At 42.1% G+C, this 27,977-nt stretch overlaps 1 protein-coding gene across 1 annotated transcript in view; it reads right to left on the bottom strand.

Moving 5' to 3' along the window:
* The window catches only part of ITGA8 (integrin subunit alpha 8), a 190,630-nt gene extending 166,480 nt beyond the window's left edge, over positions 1-24,150 (bottom strand). The window contains exons 1-2 of the mRNA XM_027559856.1: positions 23,598-24,150; positions 22,860-22,993 (exon numbers count right to left, since the gene is read on the bottom strand). Of these exons, the coding sequence (XP_027415657.1) occupies positions 22,860-22,993; positions 23,598-23,803 (340 nt within the window). The 5' untranslated portion in view covers positions 23,804-24,150. The remainder of the gene's footprint in view (positions 1-22,859; positions 22,994-23,597) is intronic.
* Between the last annotated feature and the right edge of the window lie 3,827 nt (positions 24,151-27,977).

The raw sequence follows: 27,977 nt of genomic DNA, 5'->3' as shown, positions 1-27,977 counted from the left end.
GAACATTTCATACAAAGATGGGCTCAATAAAGGACAGAAATGGTATGGACCTAACAGAAGCAGAAGATATTAAGAAGAGATGGAAAGAATACACAGAAGAACTGTACAAAAAAGATCTTCACGACCCAGATAATCACGATGGTGTGATCACTGACCTAGAGCCAGATATTCTGGAATGTGAAGTCAAGTGGGCCTTAGGAAGCATCACTATGAACAAAGCTAGTGGAGGTGATGGAATTCCAGTTGAGCTATTTCAAATTCTGAAAGATGATGCTGTGAAAGTGCTACACTCAATATGCCAGCAAATTTGGAAAACTCAGCAGTGGCCACAGGACTGGCAAAGGTTAGTTTTCATTCCAATCCCTAAGAAAGGCAATGCCAAAGAATGCTCAAACTACCGCACAATTCCACTCATCTCACATGCTAGCAAGGTAATGCTCAAAATTCTCCAAGTCAGGCTTCAACAATACGTGAACTGTGAACTTCCAGATGTTCAAGCTGGTTTTAGAAAAGGCAGAGGAACCAGAGATCAAATTGCCAACATGTGTTGGATCATCGAAAAAGTAAGAGAGTTCCAGAAAAACATCTATTTCTGCTTTATTGACTATGCCAAAGCCTTTGACTGTGTGGATCACAATAAACTGTGGAAAATTCTGAAAAAGATGGGAATACCAGACCACCTGACCTGCCTCCTGAGAAATCTGTATGCAGGTCAGGAAGCAACAGTTAGAACTGGACATGGAACAACAGACTGGTTCCAAACAGGAAAAGGAGTACGTCAAGGCTGTATATTGTCACCCTGCTTATTTAACTTCTATGCAGAGTACATCATGAGAAACACTGGGCTGGAAGAAGCACAAGCTGGACTCAAGATTGCTGGGAGAAATATCAATAACCTCAGATATGCAGATGATACCACTTTTATGGCAGAAAGTGAAGAAGAACAAAAGAGCCTCTTGATGAAAGTGAAAGTGGAGAGTGAAAAAGTTGGCTTAAAGCTCAACATTCAGAAAACAAAGATCATGGCATCTGGTCCCATCACTTCATGGGAAATAGATGGGGAAACAGTGGCAGCCTTTATTTTTAGGGGCTCCAAAATCACAGCAGATGGTGACTGCAGCTATGAAATAAAAAGACACTTACTTCTTGGAAGAAAAGTTATGACCAACCTAGACAGCATATTGAAAAGCAGAGACATTACTTTGCCAACAAAGGTCCATCTAGTCAAGGCTATGGTTTTTCCAGTGGTCATGCATGGATGTGAGAGTTGGACTATAAAGAAAGCTGAGAGCCAAAGAATTGATGCTTTTGAACTGTGGTGTTGGAGAAGACTCTTGAGAGTCCCTTGGACTGCAAGGAGATCCAACCAGTTCATCCTAAAGGAAATTAGTCCTGAATGTTCGTTGGAAGGACTTATGTTAAAGTTGAAACTCTAATACTTTGGCCACCTGATGCAAAGATGCAAAGAGTTGACTCATTGGAAAAGACTGATGCTGGGACAGATTGAAGGCAAGAGGAGAAGGGGACGACAGAGGATGAGATGGTTGGATGGCATCACCGACTCAATGGACATGAGTTTGAGTAAACTCCAGGAGTGGTGATGGACAGGGATGCCTAGTGTGCTGCAGGCCATGGGGTCACAAAGAGTTGAACACGACTGAGCAACTGAACTGAACTGAAGTGATGGGAGACTATTAACAAAGTAAATAAATGAAAATCCAGATGATTCTTTTTCAAAGGAACAATCAATAGATTTCATATGTAAAAGAGTCCCCAAATCAATAAGAGAAAAAGACTAAATTTCAATAGAAAATAGATCTTAGGACCTAAACAGGCATTGTAGGGAAGAAGAAATCAGATACTTCATAAATTCATGGAGAGATCCTGAATCTCAAATCAAAACCATCACAAAAAGAAATTCCTGTTATCTATAAATAAGACTACTGTTCAACTATTAAAACATATATTGGGAGTTTGGGACTGACATGAACACACTGCTATATTTAAAACAGATAACCAACAGGGACCTACTCCATAGCACAGGAAACTGCTCAATATTCTGTAAAAGAATTTGAAAATAGATGCAGGTATATGTACAACTGAATCATTGTTGAATAATTAACAACATTGATAACTGAAACTAACACCACACTGTAAAATTAACTCTACTTCAATCAAAAATTAAAAGTGTGTATATATATATATATATGACAGATTTAGATGCATTAATATCAAATATTGTCTATAAAATATATTTTTGTGTTTAGCTTTTCTGAGCCTTTAAAGAAAAAGTACAGGAAGATTCAAAGTCTTATGTAACAAACACTTGTATTCCCACCGGGTAGAACTGAAACCTAAAGTTTTTTCACATTTACAGACATCACAATACCCTTTGACATCTATCTTCAGTTCTACTCCCCTGCCCCTCCTTCTCCAGAGGTAGCCACCATCATGAATGTGATGTGTATACTCCCAAACACTTAAAAAATAATGTCTGAGTAAAACACAGAACAGAGGTCTGCAGATATCTTCCATAAAGGACTGAGGATCAGTACTTCAGGCTTTGTACTCTCTATGGTCTGTCAGAACTACTCACCTCTGCCTCTGTAGCAAAAGCAGCCACAGACAGTATTTTTTTAATTAATTTATTTTTAATTGAAGGATAATTGCTTTACAGTATTGCACTAGTTTCTATCAAACATCAACATGAATCAGCCATAGGTTTACCCATGTCCCCTCCCACTTGAACATCCCTCCCACTTCTCTCCCCATCCCACCCATACAGGTGACAATTTGTTTTTTAAAAAATGGATATGTTTTTTAAAAAATGAGCTTGGCTGTGTTCCAGTAAAACTTGACTTAGGGACAAAGAAAGGTGAGTTCCATGTAATTTTCATGTGTCATTTACATATTACTCTTTAAAAAAATTTCCCCCCAATCATTACAAAACGTAGAAACTATCCGTCACTTACAGACAGACACAGCAGGTGGTGGATCAGATTTTGTTGTAGTGTGCCAACAGTTTACTATTGACAAACTATTCTTTTGTGTGTTCTTTTTAACAGAAAAAAGATGGTATTATACTATCTGTATAGAAGAGTGTGTAGTTGTGTTTAACATTCAATTTTATGTTTTGGGGAGGTAATCCATGTTTTGATGATTAGATAGATAGCAGGTCCAACTCATTCTTTTAAATTCCTGTGCAGTATTGTATTCCATTGAATAGCCTTCTGCATTTTATTTATCCATTCCATTTACGTATGAATGTTAGGGTTTTCAGTTTTTCTACTATAACAAACGTGTGCCCTGTGAGTCCTTACCCCCATCTTCTGCATATGGAGAAGAGTTTCTCTCACATCAGACTAGAAATAAAGTTGCCAGGTCATAGACAATCATCATACATGTATATCAGCTATGGCAGTCGACCTCCAAAGTAGCCCAATTTCCATGCCCACTAGCAAGGCATGAGAGAGGGACTCTCAACTCCTGCCACTGCAGGACTTTAAAGTTTTTGTCAATCTGGAGGACCATGAAATGGACTTTCATTTTTTCTGTTTTCATTTGCATTTCCCCGATTATCAGTAGAGTTGATCATCTTTTTATGCTTATGGACCATACACTTTTTTCTTCTGCGAATTGCTAGTTCATATCCTTTCTTCATTTCCTGGTTTAATTTTAGTCTCATTGATTGGAAGAATTCAATATATATTCTGAGTACTGATTTATTTCCCCACATATATGTTGCCAGTATCTTCTCAATCTTTGCTAGTGTTTCAACTTTGTTTATGTGGATTGTTGTCCACCCAGAATTTGTTTTTCTATAGGATGTGGCATGGGTGTCTTATTTCCAGTTTTAAAGGCCTGTTGTCTTAGCACCACGAACTGAAAAATCCATCTTTTTTCCCTGAATTGTTGTCATAGCACCTCTGCAATGGTACCTCTTGACGTGGCCGGATGGGTCCAGCATGACCTGGCCCCCCACCTGCCTCTCCAACATCCTCTCCTCCCATTTTCCTAGTTTAGACACACCGCCTTTCCTAAACATGCCCAGGCTTTTCGGTCTCCTCATTGCATATGACTGTCTCCTCACTCCCACTGCCTGAAATATGCTTCCCGCTGTTTTCTGCAAGGCTGCTTCCCTCCTGTTACTCAGGTTTTAGCTCAAATGCCACTTCCTTCGAGACTCCCTCCCTAAGCAGCTAGTTAATCTGACCCTAAGTCATTCTCTCCTGTTACCCTTTAGACTTTTCTTCATAGCACTTACCATTCATTGAGATGGTTTTATTTATTAGTTTGCCTGTTTACTGGCTATCCATTCTCTTCCAGATATACAAGAATCCCATGAACAGAGATGTCTTCTGCTTCACCTCTGTACTCTCCACTTCTAAGTCAGTGCCTAACAAGTAGTGGTACCTCTATGCTTATTGAGTGAATTACCAAACTCCCATCTATTCATTCAGAAGCTTGTATAGTATATCGTTCAGTATAATCCTTTCAATTCAAAATGTTGGGTGTGTAAGTGTATAGACACAGAACTGTTCCTGATGGTTTTCTTGAAGGCAGGGAGTGTACATATTTTATTGACTGTTTATATTTCAATTGTGTATATTTCTGTACTATTTGAGTTGTTACAGTAAACATTGTTACATCTTTGATCTAAAAAAAGAAAACCTAAAGATAAAAACCTAGAGATTTGGGGACTTCCCGGGTGGTCAAGCTTCCAATGCAGGGGGGGTGCAGGTTTGATCCCTAGTCTAGGAACTAAGATCCTGCATGCTGTGCCATGTGGCAAAATAAGAAGAAAAAACAATCAGATCTGTAGGCTAATCTGAGTGATGGGTGGTGGCAATCAAGTGGATTTGGTTTGTCTGACATTTCTGGGCTTTGAAGCTGTCTCTCTAAATTGATAGCTTTGGTCTCTGGGCAATCAAGGTACAACCCAGTGGGTCGCAAATCTACTAACGTTCGGCTCTTTTTTCATAGGAGTATTAATCTCTGAGCAGGGTGAGGGAGTGTAGATGTGGTGCCCACATGGGCCACAGGCAGGTTTTTCTAATCTTCTTGAGTAGAATGGGGGGAATTACACAGAGTGAGGCTAGCTCACCACCGGAGAGAGAACTCAAACCAACAACAGGCGCAAGCAAACCCTGTGGCAGGTGGAGGGCTTTGGAAAACTATTATAAAGTCCTCAGCCCCGTCCCAGAAAAACAGTAAGTTTCCCTGTTACTTCCAGTCATCACCTTCCGTGTTTCACACTAGGGATTTTCTTCAAGCTGTTGCAGGAGCTGTCCAGGCATTTTTAATCAGGAAAAGGGGAAAGGAAGTCTTTAACTGTTTGTTTGTAATCTTCCCCTTGATCAGCATATGCTATAAATGTTTCATTTAAATTGTACTATCTATCGGAGAACAAGGAATAGATCTATATAAAATTCAAAACAAAATATTGATGGCCAGAGAACTCCGTGTCTAAAAAAAACAAATCCAAGAAAAGACTCTAGATCAATTTTTATGTCCAGGAAAATGAAACTTCCAAATGAATGCTTCCTTATATCCCGAAACCACAATTAAAAACCATGAAAGAATACCTCTGCAGCCTTTATACGCTTGATCATCTTATTGTGAATTTTCAAGTCTTTAAGGAAATACCACACTAATTTATTTTATAATTTAATATTAAAAAATGTGTTATTCTTTCCCCCACCAGTTGTACTGAGATATAATTGACATGCAGCATTGTGTAGGGCTTCATTGTATTAGGGCTTGCCCAGTAGCTCAGATGGTAAAAGAATCTGCCTGCAATGCAGGAGACGAGGTTCATTCCCTGGGTTGGGAAGATCCCCTGAAGAAGGCAATGTCTACCCACTTCAGTATTCTTGCCTGGAGAATCCCATAGGCCGAGGAGCCTGGTGGGCCACAGTCCATGGGGTTCCAAAGAGTTGGACACAACTGAGCGACTCATACACACACACTGTGTAAGGTGTATGACATAATGTTTTGGCTTACATTCAACATGGCATGATCACTACAATCCATTATCTCATATAGACATACACACACACACAAATTATTTTCCTGATGACAGCTCTTGGGATTAACTCTCTTAACAACTTTCATCCATGCCATATAAAAGTTGTTAACTATAGTCAACATGGTACATACACATCACATCCCTGCTGCTGCTGCTGCTAAGTCGCTTCAGTCGTGTCCGACTCTGTGCGACCCCACAGACGGCAGCCCACCAGGCTCCCCCGTCCCTGGGATTCTCCAGGCAAGAACACTGGAGTGGGGTGCCATTTCCTTTTCCAATGCAAGAAAGTGAGAAGTGAAAGTGAAGTCGCTCAGTCGTGTCCGACTCTTCATGACCCCATGGACTGCAGCCTACCAGGTTCCTCCGTCCATGGGATTTTCCAGGCAAGAGTACTGGAGTGGGGTGCCATCGCCTTCCCTGACATCACATCCCTAGTACTTACTTATTTCATAACTTGAAATCTATACCTTATGACCCACGTCTCCCATTTGTCCTGCCCCCCATCCCCCACCTCTGGTAGCAACAAGTTTGATCTCTTTTTCTGTGAGATTTTTTTCTTAAGATTCCACATATAAGAGATATCATATAGTATTTGTCTTTCTCTATTCGACTTATTTCATTTCATTTAGCATAATGCCCTCAAGATTCATTCATGTTGACACAAACGGCAGGGGATCTCTCCTTTGTAATGGCTGAGTAGTATTCCATTGTGAATATATATATATATATAGTTTCTCTGGTGGCTCAGTGGTAAAGAATCTGCCTGCTGATACAGAAGATGGGTTCAAACCCTGAGTCAGGAAGATACCCTGGAGAAGGAAATGGCAACCCACTCTAGTATTCTTGCCTGGAAAATCCCATGGACAGAGGAGCCTGGCAGGTTACAGTCCATAGGGTTGCAAAATAGTTGGACATGACTTAGCAACTATACAAGAATAACAACAACAATGTGTGTGTGTGTGTGTGTGTTACACATTCACCCACTGATGGACAGAAATATGTTATTCCAATGAAACATTCTATATAACTGAGTTTTATTCCTTGTATCATATATGTATGCTATATACAAATGTATGCATATACACACATGTGCAAATACACACACGTTTTCCTGCCTTTACCTCTTAGATCAGCTCTAAATATCCCACCCTCCACAATGTAGATCCCAGACCCTGCATCTGATCTTCAGATAGCCCACCATTCAGAGAGCTCTTTCCCTGTCCCTTGAGTCTCACTCCCTGACTTTATTCATGAAGCTGCTCTTGCAAAATTCTATTCCTCCTTATTTGCCAAATAATCCAAATTGCTTCCTTAAAAACCTGCTTTAAAATGTAGGGCCATGCATGACAGTCACTCACACAGGGGTAAGAAAGTAGAGAATATACGGGACAAAATGTAGTAAATAAATGCTTGTGAAAAAAAGTGGAATGGAATAGAATACAACAGAGTGTAGGGCCAAAAATTCTTTTCAAACTGAAATTCTTTGAGATTACCATTTTTAAAAAATTCAAACAATATAAAGTAAGAGAACTTGTATAAAGAAATGTATAAAGTAGTAACTGAAAGGTCATTGGCATTCCTCCTCCATGGATACACTTGCTGTTGTTTTCTAAAGCCACCCAGCCATTTAGAATTTAAGAGACTTCTAGCTCACTCCTCTAGTCTAACAAATTTCTGGAAATCATGAAGCTTTTATTTTTTCATATCACTATTTAAGTGTTTGGTTCCTTATATAACTAAGTAACGAATAAAGTTAAATGAGTTGAAAGTACGCTTTTAGAATTCTAATAATCATTCATAAATATGGGTTTGGGATAGCAATAGTAAATGTATTACAATCTTGCTGTTATACAGTTTACCCGATCAAGATGAGAATATAAATTTTTTGCTATAATTATTTCCACATCTATATTGTCTTCCAGAGAATAAAGATCACATTTCCAACTTCCTGTTTTTAATAACCAATAGGGCCTGCCAGTGTTCTTCAGACATTTGTTTCTACATCATATAGAATCATTTGAAATGTTTTTCGTATGTAATTTGACTTGGGCCATGTGTAAGGTTTGTTCTGGAAATACATTCGGACTTCTGTTGGTATGACAAAAGCAATTTCTTGGATGGGTGTTCTGCTCATTTACATAATACAGTTAAAGAAGATATCAAGAAATGAAAGAATCACCTCCTTCCCCAAATAAATTCAGATTTTAAATAGGACTACCAGGAAATCCCTGGCTGCTCAATTCATTCAGCCATTTGGCTATTACTATTTAACTTTTCTCCTTATCCCCAGCCTTCTCTGTCTACCTGCTCACTCTCAGTTGATAATTTTGCTTCTTATGTCACTGAGAAAATAGAAGAAATGAAAAAGGATCACTTTCTTCTTTCTATTACCAAACCCACCAACCTACTCTCACTCTGCCTTCTCTGCTCACTGAGGATGGATCACCTTTATGCTCCTCCAAAGCCAGTGCCTCCATCTGTGTAAAGTCCTTCTCATCCCTTTTCATCTACTTAGGAATCTGTTTTGCACATCCCTCTCCTCCTTTATTCAGCATCATTGTTTCCCACTGGATGGAAGAAGTCCTATGAGATCACAAACACGCTATCATGTCTCCTTGATGATTACATTTCTGGAGTCCCATTAGGGCAGAACTCCTTGGGGAAAAATGACTCTATAGACTGGCTGTCTCCTGCTGGTCTTCTCTCATCCTCTCCCAACACACACCACCGCAAACTGCTTTTGTCAGCTGTCAATTACTTTCTATTATCAAATCAAATGTTCAAAGTTTACTCCTGCTGCTGCTGCTGCTGCTGCTGCTGCTAAGTTGCTTCAGTCGTGTCCGACTCTGTGCGACCCCATAGACGGCAGCCCACCAGGCTCCCCCGTCCCTGGGATTCTCCAGGCAAGAACACTGCAGTGGGTTGCCATTTCTTTCTCCAATGCATGAAAGTGAAAAGTGAAAGTGAAGTCGCTCAGTCGTGTCCGACTCTAGCGACCCCATGGCTGTAGCCCACCAGGCTCCTCTGTCCATGGGATTTTCCAGGCAAAAGTACTGGAGTGGGATGCCATTGCCTTCTCCAAGTTTACTCCAACTGACACGAGTTTCGTTGCTGCACAGGCTTTTCTCTAGTTGCGGTGAGCAGGGGCTACTCTCTAGTTGCAGTGCACAGCCTTCTCATTGTGGTGGCTTCTCTTGTTGCAGCTCCTGGGCTCTAGAGCACAGACTAAGTAGTTGTGGCCCATAGGCTTAGCTACTCTGAGTCATAGGGGATCTAGTTCCTGGACCAGGGATCAAACTCGAGTCTCCTGAATTGGCAGGCAGATTCTTAACCACTGGTCCGCAGGGAAGTCCTCAGATGAGTTTCTTTACTGGCTTCTTGACTTCTTCTGCCTAACCAGCAGCTTCTTCTTAGCATTATTTATACCTCCTCCTCAACACTGATTGTTCTTTAAATGTCAGGGACTCTAGGACTTCCCTGGTAGTCCAGTGAAGTGGGGTCCAGTCTCCCCACAAGCCACAGCTACTGAGCCCACGTGCTGCAACTGCTGAAGTCTACATGCTTAAAGGTTATGCTCTGCAACAAAAGAAATCACTGCAATGAGAAGCCCACACACCACAACGAAGAGTAGCCTACACTTGCTGCAACTAGAGAAAGCCTGTGCATAGCAACGAAGACCCAGTGCAACCAAAAACAATAAATAAATTTAGAAAAAAAATTAAGATAAAAAAGTGACCTTTCCCGTTCTCTCCCTTTCTCTCTTCTCTTTGCTTCACTTTATTTCTCCTCACTTCTCTTCATTCTCTCCATCAGTCATGGCCTTAAAAATTACCTACGACTTCCACATGTAAATTTCCAAGCCTCTTGCCTGAACTTTAGGTTTATTTATCCAGCTTCCTATGTGATATCACTCTGATGTCTGATAAACATCTCCAGTTTCTCCTATCTGGACTCAACTGGATACTTTCTCTGAGATTTGCTCCTTCCCCTGTTCCCTGTCTCAGTCCCATTCCTCCAGTTGCTCAGATCAAATTTTTCTCTTTCTTCTGTATCCTTCATCTGATCCATAAAGAAAATTCTACCAACTTCACTTTCAAATCAATCCCAAATCCAGCCATCACTCAACCCTAACTGCTATCACTCAACCCAGACCACACTTTTATATCACCAGACGATGGGAATGTCTCCCCTTGCTTCTGCTGTGGTTGCCTACATTCTACGAAACCAATCCTTTTTAAAACAATCAAATTCTGTTACTTGCCTACTCAAAACCACCATTGACTGCCATCACTCTTAGAATAAAACCCAAAGTCCTACCGACTTGTAAGGTGCTAGATAGTCTTGCTTCATCTTCTATCTTTCTTTTCCTGACTTCTGTTTAACCCAGTGGGTCTTCTCCATTTCCCAAGAACACTCTTCTCTCCAGATTCAACCCTGACTGTCCTACAATGTAGAACTTCCCCCCTTCCACTACATGGTTTCTTCCTTCACTTAATTTAGGCCTCTGTTCAAATATCACCTTTTCAGTGAAACTTTCTCTGACCACCTTTAGTGAGAAAAATAGCCCTCAAGACGTCTACATGTTTTTGCTTTCTTTTTTTAAATTTGGCTGCTCTGAGTCCTAGCTGTGACATGCAGGATCTTTTTTGAGGCATGTGAACTCTTAGTTACAACATATGGGATCCAGCTCTCCTGAGGGACAGAACCCAGGGTCCTTGAATTGGGAGTGCGGAGTCTCAGTCACTGGACCCCCAGGGAAGTTCAGATGTCTGGATCTTAATACGCTGAACCTGAGACTACGTTAGGCTGCACGACAAAAGACAATTAACTTTGTGGATGGAATTAAGGTTGCTAACCAGTTGACTTAAAATACGGAGCTGATCCTGGATTATCTGCAGGGTCCAAAGTAATAACAAAGATATTTTAAGGTGAAAGAAGGAGGTAGAAAAGAAGAACCAGAGGCAGAGCAGTGTAAGAAAGACTCAAGCTGACAGTGCTGGCTTTGAAAATGGAAGAGGGCCATGAACCAAGATATGTGAGCAGCTTCTGGAAGCTGAAGAAAGCAAGAAAACAGATCCTCCCCCAGAGCTTCCAGAAAGAGCACAGCTCTGCCAGCACCTTGATTTTAGCCCAGTGAAACCTAATATTATAGACTTGGCCTCCAGAACTGTGTGGTAATCGACTTGTGTTGTTCAAAGCCACAAAGTACGTGGTAAGTTGTTACAGCAGCAACAGGAAAATAATACCCCAGAGAATTAGAAAAAAGTGCATGTGTGTGTATAAACACACACACACACACACACACACACCCACTCACCACTCTCTGCTCCCTTTGGCCTTACCATACTATTTGTCAACTTGTCACTGACTCTTCACTGTAAATTCCATAAGGGTAAGTTCATGGCCATACAAGCAGGGTCAAAGACCACAACTGCTTGTAGAGAGTTCTTAACATTTCTCTTGTTGCTGAAATTTGGTTTTACTGTTAAATCTAAGTTTACTGGCTTCCCTGGTGGTTCAGCCTGCCAGTGCAGGAGACTCAGGTTTGATCCCTAGGTTGGGAAGGTTCCCTGCAGAAGAAAATGGCAACCCACTCCAATAGTCTTGCCTGGGAAATCCCATGGACAGAGGAGCCTGACAGGCTACATACAGTCCATGTAGTCAGTCACAAAACAGTTGGACATGACTTAGCAACTAAAATGACAACACATCTAAGCTTTAATTTCAACTCTGCTGTTTCTTAAGAGAACATAGTTGACCCTTGGGCAACTCTGGGGATTGGTTCTGGGACCCACCATGGATACTAAAACCTCAGATGTTCTCCTTTCCAGATGCCTTTATGGAGGCAGATAGTCTGCTTGCCATAATGAGGTTCTGCATCTGCAGACTCAACCATCTGAGGATCCTGTAATAATGTGTGTTAGGTGCTCAGTCATGTTTGACTCTTTGTAACACCATGGATTGTAGCTCACCAGGCTCCTCTGTCCAGGGAATTCTCCAGGCCAGAATACTGGAATGAGTAGCCATTCCCTTTTCCAGGGGATCTTCCTGACTCAGGGATCAAACACAGGTCTCCCACATTGCAGGTAGATTCTTTACCATCTGAGCCACCAGGGAAGCCCTGTAATAATTGGTATTTACTTTAAAAAAAAAAGTCCTCCTAAGTGGATTTGTTGTTCAGTCACTAAGTCATGTCCTAAGTGGATTGGCATAGACCAAATCCTTCTTGTTCAAGGGTCAACTGCATTGTATAAATAAAAATGAATTAAAGTAAACCAAAGGGTGCTTTGAGGGAAAAAGACATTCTGATTTAATATGTCACCCAAAGAGCCTGACTTAAAGGATGAAGGGTATTCAGTCTCCCTAGTCAGTATCTGTGCCAGAGACTGGACACCAGGTGGAACAAGTTGAGAATTTATTGTCAGTGTGCATTTCACCCATTGTCTTTGCATCTATTGACAGGAACACATTTGTTTCTTTGCCATGTGTCTTGTCTGCTCCTTACCACAAACGTAAGGATAAGAACTGTAGCCCCAAAGAACTATTTTATTTCAGAGCCTCCAAAAAGTATGTCCTACAGAGTATGTCCATTAGAAATAAAGAATATTAGGATTTCCCCGGTGGTTCAGTGCTTAAGACCCTATGCTTCCACTGCAGGGGGCATGGGATTCATCCCTGGTTGGGGAAGTTCTGCAGGCTGCAAGGTGCAGCCAACAAAAAAAAAAAAAAAAAGAGAAAAAGAAATCAACTTTAAGGAGTTCTCTGGCAATCCAGTAGGTTCAATCCCTGGTCAGGGAACTAAGATACTGCCAGCAGCATGCCAAAAAAAAAAAAAAAAAAAGTAGAAGAAAACTGTTTTAATAACATTTTCAAGGATTAAATTCTATAGCATTTCATTTCTAGTATTCTTTTAAAAACTGTGTATAAACAACTTTGACAGATGTGCATAAACATACCAATCTAACACAAAGATAATCAAATATTCAAATAAGATGGCATGGCCAACTTCCTAGTTTGTCTGGCCACCAAACACGAGGAGAAGCAGTAAATGTCAATTCCACGTGGAAGCTTTACTAGACGAGGTGCAATTTGCCATGAGTCTTCCCAGTTAGAGTGGCCTTGAAAGCACGTGTCAATCAGGAATCTCCATCAGGCCAGGTCTTTGGGTCACTTGTATAAGCAGAGGCTCCTCTCCAGCTCATATTAACCAGACAGTGTGAACAAGCAATAAACCTTGGCTGGTTTACGCCAAGAGATCCAGAGTTATTTGATACTAGAGTAATCCCTGGGCATTCTTCGGCTTAAGAGATGTGAGGAGAAATAATGACTGTCAAAAAAATAGTCTACCCTACGAATCCAATGGGTTTCTTTAGTTCACAAATTCTCAGTGCCTTTTCTAGGAGAATACATATTGTGAGTCACAAAGAAGACGTGCTGGTTAATTTTATGTGTCAACCTCACTGGATCATGAGATGTCTGGGTACTTGACTAAATCTGATTTCTGGATGTGTTTCCGGAAGACTCGGGAAGACAGTTTGGCCTCTGCTAACAGCTCTCTTTATTCTAAAAGTCTTGGGACTTCTCTGGCGGTCCAGAAGTTAAGACTTCATGTTCCCACTGCAGGGAGACCAGGTTCAATCCCTGGTCAGGGAACTAGACCCCATAGACTGCAGCTAAAAGCTTGCATGCCTCAACTAAGACCCCACATGCCACAGCTAAGACTCAGTATGGCCAAATAAATAAATCAATAATAATAATAATAAATAAATTAAAGTCTCTAGAAATTGTCAGACCACCAAGCTTATGTTTGGTGTCATACCACCAAGCCTAATGTTTCTATTGATGTAGAATCTAGAATAGAAACAGGTGATAAATAGCATCTTCTTATTTTTACACACACAATTGGCATTGAAAATATCCTTGATCATCAGTATTTTGAAACATAAGCAGTTATATGTAAATGAGTACATTTATAAACTACTCTACCAAGTATACCCAAGACAAACGAGGCAACCATTAAGACTGCTTTCAGTCAACACAAAGCCTGAGCCATGGTCTCCCACTATTAATCTTCATAATACTTCAGTGAACTCAATAATTTCGTTTAGAAATCTTTGCATGTTTTATTATTATTTTTCCTGATCATAAATGAATACCTGTTCAAGGTTTTTAATAATAAGTAATAAATGCACTAGGAAAAGAAGAAAAAAAACAGTTTTAACTATATTTCCCAATAGCCTCTCATTGCCCTTCTCCTCTTGTGCTCTTCCACAGGCTGTAGACACAATTTTGAATTTTTTTTCACTTAACATTAAAACAAAAGCATTTCCCCATTTTAATCTTGATTCTCAGTGGGCTTCATTTTTAAGGGTCTATCATACCCAATTGTGTGATTTATAGCATCATTTATGGGATATACATCCTCATTCAGGATGTTTGAAAATGTTATTTTTTAGTGTTATGCCCCTTCTTTTTTTAAGGATTTTAGAATTTGTAGCAACTTTAGAATTAATTTCTGAAACACATATTCCACTGGGAATTGTAGAAAGAGAGAAGCCAGAAAAATACCAGAAAATCATTGCTGGAAAATAAAATGTTCTGGGTGGTTACGAGAGAGGAACCAGGACACAGGCTCAGAGTGAGTAGGGACATGGGTGTGTGTAATGCATGCTTGAGAGGTAGGCTTTGCCATGATGTACCGTGGAAGCCATGTGGACGCAGGGCTGGACTGTGACGGAAATGTGGGCAAATCATGGGGAATAACAATAGACTAGAAATGGAGCCATAACATGGGCAGGTTGGATGCAGAGTTAGCTCTGACCTGCTCCACCTGGAGTGAGATGATGTGAGTAACGTGGACTGTGTCGGGTTCTCAAAGAAACCTATTCCTGTTGCAGTGGTGTGTGTCCTTTTCTCGAATTTTGACCTGTCCTGAAATCAGGGCTGATTGATATAGAGAATTCTGCAATATCACACACAGATCTGTGTCCATATGTCAAACATCAGAGCCTAAGAATAAAATTGATGTAATGCGAATAAGTTAATAATGCCCTGCAGGGCAGTTACATGAATTTTGGTCACTACAAAAATGTGTCTGAAGTGAGAGCTCCTTAGTTCAGTGATGATCAATGGGAGACCCCATGCCTGAATTTCAGCAACCACATGAGAATTACCAAATATGATGCTTCGTTGCAAAGATTTATTCTGATTCAGCATGTTTCCCTTCACATGGGTGTGTTGCCACACACATTCTGGTCATGCTGCTGTTGCTGCTGCTAAGTCACTTCAGTCGTGTCCAACTTTGTGCAACCCCATAGATGGCAGCCCACCAGGCTCCCCCGTCCCTGGGATTCTCCAGGCAAGAACACTGGAGTGGGTTGCATTTCCTTCTCCAATGCATGAAAGTGAAAAGAGAAAGTGAAGTTGCTCAGTCATGTCCGACTCCTAGCAACCCCATGGACTGCAGCCTACCAGGCTCCTCCATCCATGGGATTTTCCAGGCAAGAGTACTGGAGTGGGGTGCCATTGCCTTCTCTGATTCTGGTCATAGTATTCTTTATTTAAAGAATGGTAAAGAGAGTCCTACGTGATGAGCTGACATACGTTTTCCCCTGTTTGGGGGCAGTAAGGCGACTTACTTAGCCTTTCAGGGATGTGTCCTTATACTCCCAGCTATTATCACATCAGACCTTCGTGTAGTCTAACAGTTTAAACTCACATGATCATAGCAATGGCCATACAACCAGCCTTAATATCATATCAAATATATAACTCTCTAGCATACTCCATAATGTTTTCTTTCTCTCTTTTTGGTTTCATTTACATGCAGTAAAATTCGTTCTTAGAGATGTACAGTTCAATGACTTTTTTAACAATCTTGTTTCTTTGTATTCATTTATTTATTTTTGGTTGTGCTGGGTCTTCATTGCTATATGTGGGCTTTCTCTAGTTGTCTCCAGCAAGGGCTACTCTTCGTTGTAAGGGCTTCTCAGTGTGGTGGCTTCTCTTCTTGCAGCACACAGGCTGTAGAGTACAGACTTGGTAGTTGTGGCACACAGGCTTAGCTTCCCTGAGGCATGTGGGATCTCCCCAGACCAGGGATTAGCCCATGTCCTCTGCATTGGCAGATGGATTCTTAACCACTGGACCACCAGCAAAGTTCCCAGTTCAACAACTTTTGATGTATACATATAGTTATGGACCACCATCACAGTCAAGACACAAGAAGTTCCATTAGCTCCCCGAATTCCTTCAATCTTCCCCTTTGCAGACCACCCCTCCTTCTCGCTTCTAATGCCTGGCAACCTTTTCTATGTGTGCATGCTCAGCCACTCAGTTGTGTCTGACTCTTTTCAACCCTATGGACTGTAGCCTTCCAGGCTTCTCTGTTCATGGGATTCTCCAGGCAAGAATACTGGAGTGGGTTGCCATATCCTCCTCCAGGGAATCCTCCTGACGCAGGGATCAAACCCATGTCTCCCACATCTCCTGCACTGTAGGTGGATGAGCCACTGGGGAAGCCCAACTATTTTTGCAAAGACTTGTTTTTGTAAGGTATGCTTTACTTTTACTAAAACAATTAAAAGGGTAAGTGATCACTTCCACCAGTATTTGTGGACCTAGAAGAGTTTCTCAACTTGCAGATCTTTGGGTTCAAATCTCAGAGATCCAGGAGCTGGCCTTTCTGCAGGGCTGGCGTTAAACCCTGTTCCTTTTCAACTAGTCTAAGAGTTGCCTGGCTGAGGTCCCTAACAGAGCAACACCAGTGTTTAAAGTATTCAATGCCTATCTGTGCATCACAATTTGCTTATCTACCTCAAGTCCTCATATAATTTAACCCAGAATCAAAACTACTTTTAATCTATTTTAGTGTTTCATTATACAGATACACCTTGATTGATACACTAATATGTTTTCTGAAGATGTATTTAAACTGAATTTTGAAAATGAAATATTTTTAAAGGGAGCACTTTCAATAAGATCTAGAATTAGTCTTTTATCTCTCTTCCTCAAAAATCCACGCTTGTGTCTCTGGATGGTGTCCTTCAGGGCACTGCTGAGCTCAGCTTGTCAGGAATGTCGGCAACTCTTTCCATCAACACAACTCACAGATACAATTCTCTACACACAACAGGTAAAGTTTGAATGCTCACATCTCAACCAGCTGGCTTCAGTGTGCCAGTGTGTTTTTCTTGCTTTCAGAACAATTTCAAGACAATTTCCTACATTTCTCCCAGAATGCTACAGCTGCTGCATGGATTCTTCCTGCCAAGAGCCTGGAAGCCTCTTCCATCACACACACTTCCAGCTTCTTGAAAGAATTTTGCAGATTAAGCAACAGGCGCCTAACGCTCATTCTACTCAACTAGCCATAGAGCAGATCTGTTTCCCATTTCTGGTTGGAGTTTCAAGGACTTCCTTTTTTCTAATTGCTTCCTCCAGGGCTGTGTGTTGTAGGGACCACTGCCTCCTCCCAGCTCATATCAGGACTCGATAGCTATTGCATTTTGTCACATGAAAGTCTGAGTCAACTGGGAGAAGCTGAGGGATGCTGGTTGCATCCGTTAGGCCAGCCCATCAGTTTGAGAGCCATTATGAATTGTTTCTAGAAGAAGTAAGCCTTCCAGCTTAATTACCCCTGATGACTCAGTAAGAGAAGTACTTGGCAGAGTAAGCTTTCTGCCCTAAAGAGTGTGTGGGTGTGCACGTGCGTGCATGTGTGCATATATGTATGTGTGTATGTATGTTCATGTATGTGTATGTATATATAAGTGTACAAGTAGTAAAACACTAACTCTGGCAATTATTAATTCTCAAAGGTGCAGATTATCACTGAGCTTTCACCTTTTTTTTTCCACTTTCAATTGAATTCACCTGAGTCCAGATTTCTGCTGTCTGAGTTCTATCACATTTCTGTTATTTCCTCTGTCATTTACTGGAGGTAGCTGTGCCCTCCATTTGCCTCTGCTTTGATATTGAACAAAAACTGATTTCTTTCTGAGGAAGTTAGAAAAGCAAGGCTTATGTGACCAATATGTTTCCCAACCCTCACATGAGAAAAAGGGCACACCCAATACTATCAAAATACAACCCTGTACCCATCACAGCACCAGATGCTTTAAGCTGCTTCTTATTGTGGCTCCCTCAGCACAAAATAAAACAGACTCCTGCCTGCCCCCTCCAACAAAGGCTTCCGGTCTCCAAGCTACAACACAATTCTGACAAAAATCTTAGCTTCCTAGAGCTTTGAAATATCCTAACAAAAATGCCTTCCATTTTAAGCTTTAAATATATATATATAAGATGCTAAATTAAGGTCAGGCAAATTCTGGTAGTCTTTCTCAGATGACTCCCAAATCTCAATGGTACCTCCCACTTCCTCTTGTTTCTTCTTTAAGTGGGTCTCTGATTGGGAGCGTTCCCAGCTGTATTACTAATGCTGTGATGATGATCAGTTATTAGCTCATGCTATTATCTTTCTCCTCAAAATGTTTCATTTGAGTATTTCAAACAATCAAATATTTGTGTTCTATGCCTTTGTTACCATTGTTGCAATTTGCCTTCTTATCACTGCAAAGATGGAGTATCTGTCTCATTCACCCCTCTTCTAGCTGGGGAGCTGGGATTCAGGGCTTTTTCTGTAATCCACACATGGGTTTGGAAAATGTAGGAAGTAGAAAAACAATGAACCTTGGAATAGATTTAGAAAGGAAAGGCATGAATTTGGCAGATGCGATGTTTTACATTTAAGACGTGGGGCACAGTTTAGGACCAAAAAGGAAAGAAATCAATTTGGGGGTGGGGGAATTTTATTCTAGTGAAGTAAGGGGGAAAGACAGAAGGGAGAAGAGAGAAGGGGATTTTTGGAGCCACTTGATTTTGCACAGAGCAGGAAAATTATCTACTCTTTGCACTTTGCACCTCCCCCACCACCATATGCTTCCCGAAAGTTTCCTTTTTCCATACTTGAAAGGACCACAGATTTTAATAGTATTCATGCATTTGAAGTGTTAGGCGATTCCCAGCTTCCTCTGTTTTTGCATTTATGATGAGAAGTAGTTTTTTTTTTAATCCCAGTTACAGGATAAAGTACAAATAAAATCAATGACTATTTAATGAAAAAAATTTCAAACTCAAAGGCAGACTTTACAAAAAAACAGGCAGTTGACCTTAAATAAACTAAAGTTCAAGATCACAACCAGATTCAGGGACTAAATTATAGGCCAGTCTCCTCCAGTGTCTAGGCTGAGAGAGTTTAGTAGGTTACCACAGCGAATATTAATTTGTAGACACCCCAGGGGCCTGAACAAGTTGAAACTACATCATTAAAAGGTCAAATTTACTCAGAATGTCTTGAATTCAGATGTAATAGTAAAAGCAGACAGGGTGGAAGACAGAGACAGTCAGGATTCTCTGTACAAAGGAATATTTGCAATGTGATATTTATTGATGCCTGACACCACACGCTGTTACGTGCATGTCAATTTGTGGGTGTCCAGCACTTGGAGCTGCTACTTTGTCAAGCAGAGGAATTTTCTTCCTCTGGGGGGGAGGGGGTTGGTGCACGTTGGACACGCACGCTGCTGCTCATGGCCAGAGAGTAAGACAGGAGACAGTGGATGGGGACTCTGAGGGGACATATATTGCACAAGCCATCATTCCCACTCTGACAATGGCTACCTCTGTGACCTCTGGCTTCCATAACCCTGTACCCAAACCGTTTCACCTTTCAGATCTTCTCTGGAGGATCACTTTAACTGGAACGTGTGAAGGTAACTTCAGGTGGGAAACTGGGGGAAGGGTGAGGAAGATGAGCAGTGCCTCAGCTCCACAGGATCTGACCTTGAACTTGCAGTCTGTTAGGACCAGTCCTGCATCTACTGTTTACCACTGTGTGACCTTGGATGTATCTTTTAACACCTTTGATGTCTGCCTCCTTACTCATGAAACAGGATTTACATGGTTGTTTCACTGTATGGATTAGAAATAGTGTGGATAAGTGACAGGCACATAGTAGGTGATGAATAAATGCACTGCATCTGGTAATGCTGACTGCAACACCCAGAGTCAGAATGCCTATTTCTGCCTTCTATCTTTGGTTCCAAGATCATATTCTGCCCACAAAACTGACACTCGGACTAGAAACAGCTCTGTGGGCTCCTGCTGTCCCTCCCTTTCACAGTTTTGCAGCAAATGGCATTCACTGGCAGTTCTACCGTCTTAGGGTTCACGGATAAAGTCACTGGTAGAAATGATGTGTAGTGTACTGGCTCCCACTCAGTAGCAAACCCCTGAGCCACAATCCTCTGATTCCTCTTCCCCTACCCATTCTCAGGCCATTCCCAGGAGCAGCCAAGGTTCCTGGGCCCACAGTACCCTCTGATGGCTAACACAAGGAACTTCCTTTGCTCCATCATTCTTAATCTTCGCTCTTGGAAACTCCCATAGGCTTTCACAGGTCACTGCTTTGTGCATTCCATCACAGACCATTCATTTCTTACTAATGTTGTGTGGCCTCCTCTGCCTTGCTATTTTTTTTTTTTTATTTCTTGCTCAAATATTTCAGAAACACTTATCTACCTCCCTGTTTCTTTCCCTCACTTTGTTCCACTAACAAATTCTCAAATTGCAGCGATTATGGTTGCGAATATAAGATAGTAAGATGCATACATCTCTCAAGAAAAAAAAAAAAACTCCATCCATTTAGAAGTAAAATAAGACATAATGTAGAACCAACAACATTAATCTCAAAAACCCTTTGAGATGTTCCGATGTCTTCCTGAGAACCTGCCCAGAAGGTGCCATCTACCCTGTCTTCAAGGAATGCTGATCTTTTCTCAACACTCTTACTATTTTCCTATTGATTTAATTGCCAGAAACATACTAGATTGTCCCCTATTCTTTCATTGCAAATACAATTCAGCTAGAGTAAGGGTTAAGTGCATTCCTGTGGGTTATTCTGGAAATCAAAGCACAATCTTTCAACATTAGTTTTCTGTGGGAAACTGAATTCGAAGATCCAAATAGTTACTTTAAAATGAACTTTTGGAAAATGTTACCTGCTGTCATGTAACATCAGAACTTTGGGGATGGAAGTGGTCAGTTTTTAAAAATTCATACTCATGTCTGTATACTCTGGTTTTCATCTGTTCATCTGTGACATCTGGGATTAATATTTAGGTCTTCAGGTGTGACTTACCTGAACAGACATTGATTCTTCCTTTATCAAAGGAAAAATGTACTAACCAGATCCTGATTTGATGTGTTGACATGTTATGGGAATATTCTAGAAAGTTATTAAATTCATGCGCATGACTATAGATTGATTCTTGGTAAAAACACATCACATGTCTCCAAATGCTAACACTAAATTTAAATTCAAATAATGCCCAAAATTTATGTTTTTATTTATCAAGGCTTACACTTAAAATACTTTAAAAATAAAATATTTGACATGTATTAGTAAAATACCATTAATTTTATGCTTAATTTTTCTGATTCATGAAATTAATTTTAAAATTAAGCTAGAAGTCAGTATTTAGAAGCATCTAAAGTCCTGATTCAATCACTAACTGAAAGATTTCTTTCACAAATGAATATCAAGTGGTTTAATTTTTCCAGTTTCTAATAGTTAAACTTTAAAGTAAAAGCTTATGAAAAGTGGTATGAAATAACTGAATTATTTAATTAAATGGTAAAAGAGCTACTGTGACCATATATAGACACATATGAAAAACATAATTTAAAAGTGCATTTATAAAATATCTCCTAATTTGGTCATATTTCAAGGTAATGCTTGCATAGGACTTTTCTCTGTGACATAATTTCCACATTCTTAGAATGGAAATTATTTTCTCCTTTAAAATAAAAAATGCAAATCAGTTAAAGTAACAGGTAAATATCCATCCAATTTCATCAAAATTCTGTGAAAACTGACATTCTACATAAATTCTAGATATATACTAATATAACAATAATGAAGAATGATGTCATATAATAGTTCCATGGTGCAAAAGGTATTTTAATTGATTGTTCATCAAAGAACATTGAGTTGACATGTTCACATTTTTCTGAAAAGAGATATTTGCTTTCCAATAACATATACCTTTTGAATTCATAAAGTTTTGGAGGTACAAATTAAAACATTCAGCGTTAATGTTTTTGAAAGCATTAAGTTTAGATTATTTTCTCAAGACCCAAGGAGAAAACACCAGAGGAAACATAACCAGCCTGAATTGTTTAAAATGTATTTTCCCTTTAATTAAATAAGAAACATCTGTCTAGGGATTTTGGAAATGAATGTAATCCATCCACACTCTGCCTGTACTAGTTTGCATCCAGTGTCCAATATTTTGAAAGAAAATGCTTTCTTTCTGTAAAGAATTAAATAGCAACATGGAGTGATGTCTGGGTCTGCAGCAGCTGACTCTTGCCTCCCGAGTTTGGGCACTGGAAATTCTAAGGCTATGTCTTTTTCCAGATTTGTTCTTGGGAAATAACCAAATTCTCTCCAGAATCAAGATCAGGGAGTAACATCTGTGTTCTCCAAACCATCCACTCACCCAGAACACCCTTATCTCAGAATAGTAAGGAAACTGCAGTGACCAGGGTGCATTCAAATACCCAAGCTCAAAATACTGTTCCCTCTCTGGGGTGCACTTAACATCTTCCTCCCCTTCACTTGGGCTTTAAAAAGCTGATTTCTCTCCGAACCTGCACCGCCCTCAACACCGACCCATCAGACAGGCCAAATTCTACGAAGTGGGGACTTGACTCCCGGAGGGCTCTGGCACTCCAGAACCAACAGTTGAGAATGACAAATACCACTTACTGGTGTTGTCAAATGGTATCTGCCTGCACTGCGCAGACCCCTCGGCGGGCCAAGGACAGTAGTAGACTGCTCCCCCTTCCACGATGTCTGGCTGGCTGGTGTTGGCTTTGGGCGCCCCCACCAAGACACTCGCCCTGAGAAGAGATTGGACAAAATCACTCTTGGAATCGGAAACGTACTCATGATGGAGACAGACTGTCAACCTAGATTTCCTCTTGGAAATCTACGGGCGTCTGAAACCTGGTTTGGAAGAGGGTGCAAATATTCCTAATTCTTCTCTAGGTGGAGCTATGTATACAGTGAGTTGAGAGATTGCGGGGGGCCGGGGGGGGGGTGCAGTGAGAATTAGCAAAGGACAGAGCCCAGCTGCTTATAGCAGACAGCACTTGAGCCCAGACGCTTAATTGTTACAGGCTATGTATAAACAGACCGTGTTGTGGTCCTTGTTTTAACTGGCCTGAGTCTGTTCGGTCCTGTGTTTCCCCCTTTGCACGATGCTCCAGTCTTTGTCCCTGGAGCTCCCCAGGACTTTCGGATCCGAGGCAAGTGACATGTCCCTGGTTCAAAGTTCACAAGGACATTCAGCGTGGAAGGGGAGGGTAGAGGCTGGTGGCGGGGAACCGGACGGGACCCCAAGTGGGCAGCAGGATGGACGCTCGGGATCGCCTGCCAGCAGGCTGCGGGGACAGGCCTGGGTCCCCCGGCAGAGGGGCAGGGACCCCACCTGGGGCGACTTACGTGCGAGCGGCAGGTATGTGGAAGTCCACCGCGTAGCCGAAGTAGCTGCCTTCGGGTCCGCTGTACACCGTGAGCTTGTCCACGTCCAAGTTGAACGCCTGCGAGGCGGGGGACCACAGCATCCCCAGAGCGGCCGAGAAGCAGCAGAGGGGCGCGAGCGGCGGTGCCCGGCTGACCCGGGGACCGCGGCGGGGCCGGGCAGACATCGCCCTCCGGCCGGGTGGTGCTCACCGGGCAGTGCGAGCCGAGGACCCCGGCTGGGAAACGGCGGGCGTGGCGGCGGGCGGTCCGGGGAGCCCCGGTCCCGGGTCAATGCGCGCGACGCGTCCGCGGTGACAGCCCCGGGCGCTCCTCCGCGTGTCCCCTGCGGTCTGCTTGGCCGCCGGATCCCGCGGCTGGGGGCTGGCGGAGGGGATGCGAGCCCTCCTCTGGCGGCGGGAGGGGGCCCCGGTGCGCTCGGGGCGCCTCCTAGTGGCCGGCCCGCACACTGCGGGCCGGAGCCGGTAACTCACCGACAGTCCTCGCCCCCGCGGGCGGCCGGCGCCAGGCGCCTGTTTCAGTGGGTTGGCTTTCTACTGCAATTGCATCTTAAGAACTATCTGAGCCTCCCGCTTGCCAATTCAAGCCATTGGCTTTGGAAGCAATCCCCCCCGCCCCAAAAGCCGCTCCGCCCGCCTCTGCTCAGCGTCGGGCGAGGCTTTGCTCTGGTTTCTCCCAAATGGATGATGTGAAAGCGTACCCCACCGCGAGGGAAGAGGCCAGACAAAGCCGAGATCTTGGCATTACCTCTGCAGCCTAAAGATCCGAATAAAAGTTTAAATCCAATAATCCTCTCTTCCCCCACCTCCACTTCCCTGCAGAGGTAACTAATAAAGCAATCCTGGAGATTTTATTTAGGTCTTTCTCAGAGACACATGGAGCAGGTTACATGCCTTGGTCCTAAATTTCTGTGACCTTGTGTAATTGTGGTGAGGACTAACAAAATTGGGAATGTTGGAATTTACAGTTTACCCACAGCAGGCGTAGGGGGTATAGGTTGGAATCTGGGCATCTGCAGGAGTTCAAACGTCAGTTCCAATCCATGGGTGTTATTGATCTCTTTCTGTGTCTTCTGCTTGGGAGAGGGAGTAAAAGATGAGTGGGGGAAAAGGCAAAGGAGAAGTGTGGTACCAGAAGCCTTTTCATAACGTGCAGTCTTCCAGGGAAACAGAATTAACAGGGAAAGAGAGCAATTAAGGGTTAAACAGGATGCCGCTGGGTTTAAATGAAAATGAAGACTAGAGAGGAGAGAGGGGAATAGGGTCCACAGCATTTTAATGAGATTCGTTGGTAATTTAAGCAGAAATTTGAATAGGAGGCATGGCTTTGGACATTGTGGACAGAGTGATTGAGGCAAAGTATTAAAGACACAGAGGCCAAGATGATAGGGTTGTGCAAGGGATTTGAATAAAAATGTGGGTTGGGGAGGAGTGGAAGGAAAGGATGGACCTCCTAAGAAAGGATCTTAATAACAAGAACAGTTACTGAGTCAAAGGTAGTGGGTTCTACAGGGATTCTGGAAGTTTAGTGGAGGATGTGTGTGTTGGGGCAAGAGGTCAATTGTCAGAAGGAAGAGAAAGCCAAGTGGCTGTTGCCCAAACGCACAGAGTGATGAGGGCTCTGACATGATAAACAGATGGAAGGGAAATGAAGCCCGCAATGTTAATTAACAGGAAAAGGGCCAGCAGACTGATGGCAGAATGAAAGTGAAGGATAAACCCAAGGTGAGTCTACAGGTATCAATTTAGAAGAGGAGAATCACAGACAGTAGCAATGGGGCAAGGAGAACAGAATGGGAGGAATATAGTGAGTTAGGTTCTGGACCTGTTGAATCTGTTACTAGTGTGGGATCCCCAAGAAGCTGGAATCATAAACTGTGATTCAGAGCAGTGATCTAGTCTAATGGAGTAGATGTGGGAGTCCACCCACAGAAAATCTGTGCTCCCATTGAAAAGCTAGACTTTGTCCTACATCAGAACACACTTGGTAGACTGATTTAAATTTTATGTTTTCCTCTTTGCCTGTCTCATCCCTGTAAAAATGCTAAAAATTAATAAGCTATCAGAAGATTACCTAGCAAATCATCACATCTGGGTTATTTCCTAACTGAATAGTCCTTTCCCAGACAAGGGCTTAAGAGCAGAGAGGGTAGAAAACTTTTTTCTCCCTCCAAAAGTTCATTTGTGTTGGATACAAAGTCTGCTACTCTGGGTCCGGTTACTATTGGTAATAGAAGTGATATTCCCTGGAGTAAATTTCAATGAGTAATTCACATGCAATATACACATGGGCAGAAAAAGAGCTGTGGGAGACAGTGAGGCTGGGAAATAGCCCGGACTCCATCATTTCCTGTGACTGCATGCTGAAATTTGCAAATTCATCATATTGCAGGCAAGATTTAGGTTGAGGCAAAGGTAGTGGAACACCTGAATAGGTAGAAAGTAACAGCATATTCTCGGACATGCACTTGGTCCACTTACCAACCTACTGGACAGAAGTTCAGTTAAGTTCAATTGCTCAGTTGTGTCTGACTCTGTGACCCTATGGACTACAGCATAACAGGCTTCCCTGTCTATCACCAGCTCCCGGAGCTTACTCAGGCTCATGTCCATTGAGTCAGTGATGCCATCCAACCATCTCATCCTCTGTCTTCCCCTTCTCCTCCTGCCTTCAATCTTTCCCAGTATCAGGGTCTTTTCCAATGGGTCACTTTTTCACATCAGGTGGCTAAAGTATTGGAGCTTCAGCATCAGTCCTTCCAATGAATATTCAGGACTGATTTCCTTTAGGATTGACAGGTTGGATCTCCTTGCAGCCCAAGGGACTCTCAAGAATCTTCTCCAATATCACCGTTAAAAAGTATCAATTCTTTGGACAGAAGTAGCTCAATATTATAAAATGATTTGTATAAATCAGCATATGGCCAGGGTATCCCCCCTTTTGTTAATCTCTTGATTTTTGATATTTCCAGCATGTTCCTGATCTTTTAATTCAAGATATGGGTAGGTCAGGGAAGAAAATTCTACTTATTGCCACATCAGTTCAGTCACTCAGTCATGTCTGACTCTTTGCGACCCCATGGACTGCAGCACGCCAGGCTTCCCTGTCCATCATAACTCCCAGAGCTTACTCAAACTCATATCCATCTCGTTGGTGATGCCATCCAACCATCTCATCCTCTGTCGCTCCCATCTCCTCCCACCTTCAATCTTTCCCAGCATCAGGGTCTTTTCCAATGAGTCAGTTCTTTGCATCAGGTGGCCAAAGTATTGGAGTTTTAGCTTCAGCATCAGTCTTTCCAATGAATATTCAGGGCTGATTTCCTTTAGGATTGACTGGTTGGATTTCCTTGCAGTCCAAGGGACTCTCAAGAGTCTTCTCCAATACCACAGTTTAAAAGCATCAATTCGGCACTCAGCTTTCTTTATAGTCCAACTCTCACATCCGTACATGACTACTGGAAAAACCATAGCTTTGACTAGACAGACCTTTGTTGGCAGAGTACTATCTCTGCTTTTAATATGCTGTCTAGGTTAGTCAAGGAGAAGGCAATGGCATCCCACTCCAGTACTTTTGCCTGGAAAATCCCATGGACGGAGGAGCCTGGTAGGCTGCAGTCCATGGGGTCGCTAGAGTCGGACGCGACTGAGCAACTTCACTTTCACTTTTCACTTTCATGCATTGGAGAAGGAAATGGCAACCCACTCCAGTGTTCTTGCTTGGAGAATCCCAGGGACGGGGGAGCCTGGTGGGCTGCTGTCTATGGGGTTGCACAGAGTTGGACACGACTAAAGCGACACAACAGCAGCAGCAGCTGCTAGGTTAGTCATAGCTTTTCTTCCAAGGAGCAAGCATCTTTTAATTTCATGGCTGCAGTCACCATCTGCAGTGATTTTGGAGCCCCTGCAAAAGAAAGTCTGTTACTGTTTCTATTGTTTCCCCATCTATTTGCCATGAAGTGATGGGACCTTATGCCATGATCTTAGTTTTCTAAATGTTGAGTTTTAAGCCAACTTTTTCACTCTCCTCTTTCACCTTTCATCAAGAGGTTCTTTAATTCTTCTCTTTCTGCCATAAGGGTGGTGTCATCTGCATATCTGAGGTTATTGATATTTCTCCTGGCAATCTTGATTCCAGCTTGTGCTTCATCAAGCCTGGCATTTCGTGTGATGTACTCTGCATATAAGTTAAATAAGCAGGGTGACAATACACAGCTTCATTATATTGCCAATACAGCCAATTATATCATATTGCCATATATTTGGATTCATATACTTGTTCCTTTCTTCTAAAACACACTTGTTATTGATTTATACAACAAGCCTACATTTTATACAGTGT

The sequence above is a fragment of the Bos indicus x Bos taurus genome, chromosome 13, assembly GCF_003369695.1.
Source record: "Bos indicus x Bos taurus breed Angus x Brahman F1 hybrid chromosome 13, Bos_hybrid_MaternalHap_v2.0, whole genome shotgun sequence".
In the NCBI taxonomy this organism is placed as follows: domain Eukaryota; kingdom Metazoa; phylum Chordata; class Mammalia; order Artiodactyla; family Bovidae; genus Bos; species Bos indicus x Bos taurus.
Note: the sequence above shows the minus strand (reverse complement) of the source record. Positions and strands in the feature narration are given on the sequence as shown.